At 43.8% G+C, this 7,500-nt stretch overlaps 1 protein-coding gene across 1 annotated transcript in view; it reads left to right on the top strand.

The window, feature by feature from the left end:
- LOC143283459 (copine-9-like) overlaps nt 1–7,500 on the top strand; it is a 37,211-nt gene that overhangs the window by 9,507 nt on the left and 20,204 nt on the right. Inside the window, exons 7-8 of the mRNA XM_076589697.1 lie at nt 19–140; nt 2,934–3,028. Of these exons, the coding sequence (XP_076445812.1) occupies nt 19–140; nt 2,934–3,028 (217 nt within the window). The remainder of the gene's footprint in view (nt 1–18; nt 141–2,933; nt 3,029–7,500) is intronic.

Here is a 7,500-nt window from a genome sequence, read left to right on the forward strand (position 1 = left end):
ATGGTCACGTGCGTGCAGGTGATCCCAAACCACGCGGTACGCTGCACGTGACGTCAGAGATCGTGCGCCGCACGCGCAGCAAGGTGCAGGTGCACGTGGTGGGCCACAAGCTGGACAAAGTGGGCTTCCTGCAGCGCAAGGTGAGAGCCGTCATCATCACGTGCCCTGCACGTGCCGGGCGCAATAGCTGAGCGGTGAATGCGGTGGTCTTTAAATCTGAGGGTCCTGGGTTCGAATCAATCTCGGCAGCGGCGCCTGGTGTAGAAAGGGTGGGGATTTTTTTCCCCCCGATCTCCCCAGGATAATAATTATATCAATATGTGAAAACCTGCTTAGCCCCCCTTCGTATGTATACGCAAGGAGTAGATCAAATACGTACGTTTAAAGATCCTGTAATCCATGCCAGCGTTGGATGGGTTATTACTACAAGACAACACAACACCACACACACCGCACGCCACAACACAGTACATCACAGTACGACATAACACAGTATGACACCACAACACACCGCACAACACAGTACATGACAACACAACACCACACCGCACAACACAGTACAAGACCACACCACACCACACCGCACAACACAATACAATACAAGACCACACCGCACAACACAGTACAAGACCACACCACACCGTACAACACAATAGAAGACCACACAACACCACACCGCACAACACAATACAATACAAGACCACACCGCACAACACAGTACAAGACCACACAACACCACACCGCACAACACAATACAATACAAGACCACACCGCACAACACAGTACAAGACCACACAACACCGCACAACACAGTACAACACCACACCACACAGTACAACACCACACCGCACAACACAGTACAAGACCACACAACACCACACCGCACAACACAGTACAAGACCACACCACACCGCACAACACAGTACAACACCACACCGCACAACACAGTACAACACCACACCACACCACACAGTACAACACCACACCGCACAACACAATACAACACAACACCGCACAACACAGTACAACACCACACCGCACAACACAGTACAACACAACACCGCACAACACCGTACATGACCACACCACACAACACAGTACATGACCACACCACACCGCACAACACAGTACATGACCACACCACACCGCACAACACAGTACATGACCACACCACACCACACAGTACATGACCACATCACACCGCACAACACAGTACATGACCACACCGCACAACACAGTACATGACCACACCACACCGCACAACACAGTACATGACCACACCACACCGCACAACACAGTACATGACCACACCACACCGCACAACACAGTACATGACCACACAACACCACACCGCACAACACAGTACATGACCACACCACACCACACCGCACAACACAGTACATGACCACACCACACCACACCGCACAACACAGTACATGACCACACCACACCACACCGCACAACACAGTACAAGACCACACCACACAACACAGTACATGACCACACCGCACAACACAGTACATGACCACACCACACAACACAGTACATGACCACACCACACCGCACAACACAGTACATGACCATACATGACCACACCGCACAACACAGTACATGACCACACCACACCACACCGCACAACACAGTACAAGACCACACCACACCACACAACACAGTACATGACCACACCACACCGCACAACACAGTACATGACCACACCACACCACACCGCACAACACAGTACAAGACCACACCGCACAACACAGTACATGACCACACCACACAACACAGTACATGACCACACCACACAACACAATACAAGACCACACCGCACAACACAGTACATGACCACACCACACAACACAGTACATGACCACACCACACCGCACAACACAGTACATGACCACACCGCACCGCACAACACAGTACAACACCACACCGCACAACACAGTACAACACCACACCACACAACACAGTACATGACCACACCACACCACACCGCACAACACAGTACAACACCACACCGCACAACACAGTACATGACCACACCACACCGCACAACACAGTACATGACCACACCGCACCGCACAACACAGTACAACACCACACCGCACAACACAGTACAACACCACACCACACAACACAGTACATGACCACACAACACCACACCGCACAACACAGTACAAGACCACACCACACCGCACAACATAGTACAAGACCACACCACACCGCACAACACAGTACAAGACTACACCACACCGCACAACACAGTACAAGACTACACCACACCGCACAACACAGTACATGACCACACCACACCGCACAACACAGTACATGACCACACCACACCACACCACACAACACAGTACATGACCACACCACACCACACCACACAACACAGTACATGACCACACCACACCGCACAACACAGTACATGACCACACCGCACAACACAGTACATGACCACACCACACCGCACAACACAGTACATGACCACACCACACCGCACAACACAGTACATGACCACACCACACAACACAGTACATGACCACACCACACCACACCGCACAACATAGTACAAGACTACACCACACCGCACAACATAGTACAAGACTACACCACACCGCACAACACAGTACAAGACCACACCACACCGCACAACACAGTACATGACCACACCGCACAACACAGTACATGACCACACCACACCGCACAACACAGTACATGACCACACCACACCGCACAACACAGTACATGACCACACCACACCGCACAACACAACACAGTACAAGACGTACTTGGCGCACATTGATGCGTGTGTGTGTGTGTGTGTGTTTCTGTATCTGTGTGTGTGTGTGTGCGCGTGCGTGTGTGTGTGTGTGTGTGTGTTTCTGTACCTATGTGTGTGTGTGTGTGTGTGCACGTGCACGGCACAGCCGGACGTGTTCCTGGAGGTCGGCAGGGCGGTGGACAGCATCACCTTCCACCCGGTGTTCCGCACTGAGGTCCAGTCCAAGACCCGTCACCCCTGGTCAGTGCGTGCGTGCGTGTGTGTGTGTGTGTGTGTGTGTGTGTGTGTGTGTGTGTGTGTGTGTGTGTGTGTGTGTGCGTGCGTGTGTGTGTGTGTGTGTGTGTGTGTGTTTTGTTTTGTGTTTATATCTGTGTGTGTGCTTCAGTGTGTGTCTGCGTGTGTGTGTTTTTGTTTGTATGTGGGTGTTTGTTTCTGTGTGTGTGTGTGTGTGTGTGTGTTGAATAAAGTCTGTCTGCTTACGTGTTGATTTGAATGTGTCAAAGTTGGTGTCTTGGTATCAATGTTATTGAAATTATTCGTGTTGTGAATATCATCAGTGAATGAGTTTTTATTCGAATGTTATCACTATAGGTAGGTAGGTTCGGCCGCTATGTAATGTTGTGTAGCTATGGCTGACGGATCGTATTTCTATCACTTTTCACTTCGCCCTAGCAAGCAAAATACTGCATACATCGAGCTGAAAATATATCAGAAAATAAAACCACCTTTGTTCGTTCCTCTAAGTGTTTTGTTGTTGTTTTTTAATTGTGTGTAAGGCAGTGTGAGTGAAGTTGATCGCCTGAAGTGGAGTAACCATCGCTCTTCAAAACGCAGCGCGGTGAACAAGTTTGCCGACATCTGCTTCTGGTCTGAGAGGGTTGGTGACAAACATAGGTTACGGACATTGCTCCTTAAAACAAATTGACTCTAGAGACCTATCAAATAAAAGAGCACGTTCTCTACTTTTATGTGGGCTAAGTTTAAAGTTGATCTCATAAAAAAAATAAAATAAGAATAAAAATAAAAAAAGAGAGGGAGAGAAAAAACATGGCTCAAAATTTACCTATTTTTATTGACGCTCCACTGTACTTCCAGACAAATTAAATCTTCTAGTCAAACCCACCACTGAAAAGTTCATTCTTTCTTCTTTAAAATGTTTTATGAAATGACCCGAAAGCTTTTAAGGAGCAGCGTCCGTTTAACGAAAATGTGGAGACCTCGTATTGTTTACAGCCTACCACTGATCAAACTATTATCTATTTTTAAATCTAAGGTTGCAATGCCCGGCTTCCTTGAAGTCTTGTCGCAGAGGTCAACGTAGTTGAACTTTTGATTCAAATACTGTGGTAAATTTCAGAAACAAATTTGGAAACCAGCATTACATTACTTATTTTAGTAAGTATTTGAATGATAGGTTTCATGCTTTGAGTTAATCTCATCGTTTTCTGTGGTGAAACAATTTTTTTCCGAAAATGAAAGATAGCCAAGGAGGGACTCCGTCAAAATAGCGGACGATTTTTTCAGTGAGTTGGTCTTGTTCAACTTCGTGCTCGCACAACATACTAACTCTGTTTTCTTACTTCTGTTCTCTCTCTCTCTCTCTCTCTCTCTCTCTCTCTCTCTCTCTCTCTCTCTCTCTCTCTCTCTCTCTCTCTCTCTCTCTCACACACACACACACACACACACACACACACACACAATATATATAATATGCAATAGTTTTTGAGTTTTAGTCATTTTAGTAACGCTATCATCAGAACTGCAGGATCGGACATGCAGAAAATAAGCATTTTCCTCAGAATGTATGACACTGGCATTCAGCCAATAACATTAACAGCCAATTAAAAAAATCTGAGGTCTTCTGCGTACTATATAGATCATATATGAAGAGTTTTAACTATGAGAATGCATTAGTGGCAATTCTACACGGGTTCCAAAATGCCATTTGTGAGTCTGGCTAAAATCGCGGAATTTTTTTGAAAATTCGAAACTTTATATCTCAAAAACTATTTGAGATGTTGCTTTGAAATTTGGTGTGGCATCAAACTTTATTGTACTCTTTTATTCTTGAAAATATGAGGCTTCTGCTATAAATGTGAAAATTTGGCCGGACCTACCTACTATAGGTGTTGACATTAATATTGCCAGTGTGGTTGGTGATATGAATGTTATCAAGCTGGATGTTGATATGAAAGTTATCCAGCTGGGTGTTGACATGAAAGTTATCACTGTGAGTGTTGACATGAAAGTTATCACTGTGGGTGTTGATATGAAAGTTATCACTGTGGGTGTTGACATGAAAGTTATCACTGTGAGTGTTCATGTGAAAGTTATCACTGTGGGTGGTGATATGAAAGTTATCACTGTTGGTGTTGACATGAAAGTTATCACTGTGGGTGGTGATATGAAAGTTATCACTGTGGGTGTTGATATGAAAGTTATCACTGTTGGTGTTGACATGAAAGTTATCACTGTGGGTGGTGATATGAAATTCATCACTGTGGGTGTTGATATGAAAATTATCACTGTGAGTGTTGACATGAAAGTTATCACTGTAGGTGGTGATATGAAAGTTATCACTGTGGGTGTTGATATAAAAGTTATCACTGTGGGTGTTGACACGAAAGTTATTACTGTGTGTGTTGATATTAAAGTTATCACTGGGAGTGTTGACATGAAAGTTATCACTGTAAGTGTTGATATGAAAGTTATCACTGGGAGTGTTGACATGAAAGTTATCACTGTGAGTGTTGACATGAAAGTTATCACTGGGAGTGTTGACATGAAAGTTATCACTGTAAGTGTTGATATGAAAGTTATCACTGGGAGTGTTGACATGAAAGTTATCACTGTGAGTGTTGACATGAAAGTTATCACTGTGGGTGTTGATGTGAAAGTTATCAGTGGGTGTTGACATGAAAATTATCACTATGGGTGTTGATATGAAAGTTATCACTATGGGGGTTGATATCAAATTATTACTGTGGGTGTTGATATGAAAGTTATCACTGTGGGTGTTGATATGAAAGTTATCACTGTGGGTGTTGATATGAAAGTTATCACTGTGGGTGTTGACATGAAAGTTATCACTGTGGGTGTTGACATGAAAGTTATCACTGTGTGTGTGTCGATATGAAAGTTATGACTGTGGGTGTTGATATGAAAGTTATCACTGTGGGTGTTGATACGAAAGTTATCACTGTGGGTGTTGATACGAAATGTTATCACTGTGGGTGTTGACATGAAAGTTATCACTGTGGGTGTTGATAGGAAATGTTATCACTGTGGGTGTTGATAGGAAATGTTATCACTGTGGATGTTGATAGGAAATGTTATCACTATGAGTGTTGATAGGAAATGTTATCACTGTGGGTGTTGATAGGAAATGTTATCACTGTGGGTGTTGACATGAAAGTTATCACTGTGGGTGTTGATAGGAAATGTTATCACTGTGGGTGTTGATACGAAATGTTATCACTGTGGGTGTTGACATGAAAGTTATCACTGTGGGTGTTGATACGAAATGTTATCACTGTGGGTGTTGACATGAAAGTTATCACTGTGGGTGTTGATACGAAATGTTATCACTGTGGGTGTTGATACGAAATGTTATCACTGTGGGTGTTGACATGAAAGTTATCACTGTGGGTGTTGATAGGAAATGTTATCACTGTGGGTGTTGATAGGAAATGTTATCACTGTGGGTGTTGACATGAAAGTTATCACTGTGGGTGTTGATAGGAAATGTTATCCCTGTGGGTGTTGACATGAAAGTTATCACTGTGGATGTTGATAGGAAATGTTATCCACTGTGGGTGTTGATAGGAAATGTTATCACTGTGGGTGTTGACATGAAAGTTATCACTGTGAGGTGTTGATACGAAATGTTATCACTGTGGGTGTTGACATGAAAGTTATCACTGTGGGTGTTGATACGAAATGTTATCACTGTGGGTGTTGATACGAAATGTTATCACTGTGGGTGTTGACATGAAAGTTATCACTGTGGGTGTTGATAGGAAATGTTATCACTGTGGGTGTTGATAGGAAATGTTATCACTGTGGGTTGTTGACATGAAAGTTATCACTGTGGGTGTTGATAGGAAATGTTATCACTGTGGGTGTTGATAGGAATGTTATCACTGTGGGTGTTGACATGAAAGTTATCACTGTGGGTGTTGATAGGAAATGTTATCACTGTGGGTGTTGATAGGAAATGTTATCACTGTGGGTGTTGATACGAAATGTTATCACTGTGGGTGTTGACATGAAAGTTATCACTGTGGGTGTTGATAGGAAATGTTATCACTGTGGGTGTTGATAGGAAATGTTATCACTGTGGGTGTTGACATGAAAGTTATCACTGTGGATGTTGATAGGAAATGTTATCACTGTGGGTGTTGATAGGAAATGTTATCACTGTGGGTGTTGATATGAAATGTTATCACTGTGGGTGTTGACATGAAAGTTATCACTGTGGGTGTTGATATGAAAGTTATCACTGTGGGTGTTGACATGAAAGTTATCACTGTGGGTGTTGACATGAAAGTTATCACTGTGGGTGTTGACATGAAAGTTATCACTGTGGGTGTTGATACGAAATGTTATCACTATGGGTGTTGATACGAAATGTTATCACTGTGAGTGTTAATATAAAAGTTATCACTGTGTGTGTTGATATCAAAGTGATCACTATGGGTGTTGATACGAAA

The sequence above is a fragment of the Babylonia areolata genome, chromosome 6 (genome assembly GCF_041734735.1).
Source record: "Babylonia areolata isolate BAREFJ2019XMU chromosome 6, ASM4173473v1, whole genome shotgun sequence".
Classification (NCBI taxonomy): domain Eukaryota; kingdom Metazoa; phylum Mollusca; class Gastropoda; order Neogastropoda; family Buccinidae; genus Babylonia; species Babylonia areolata.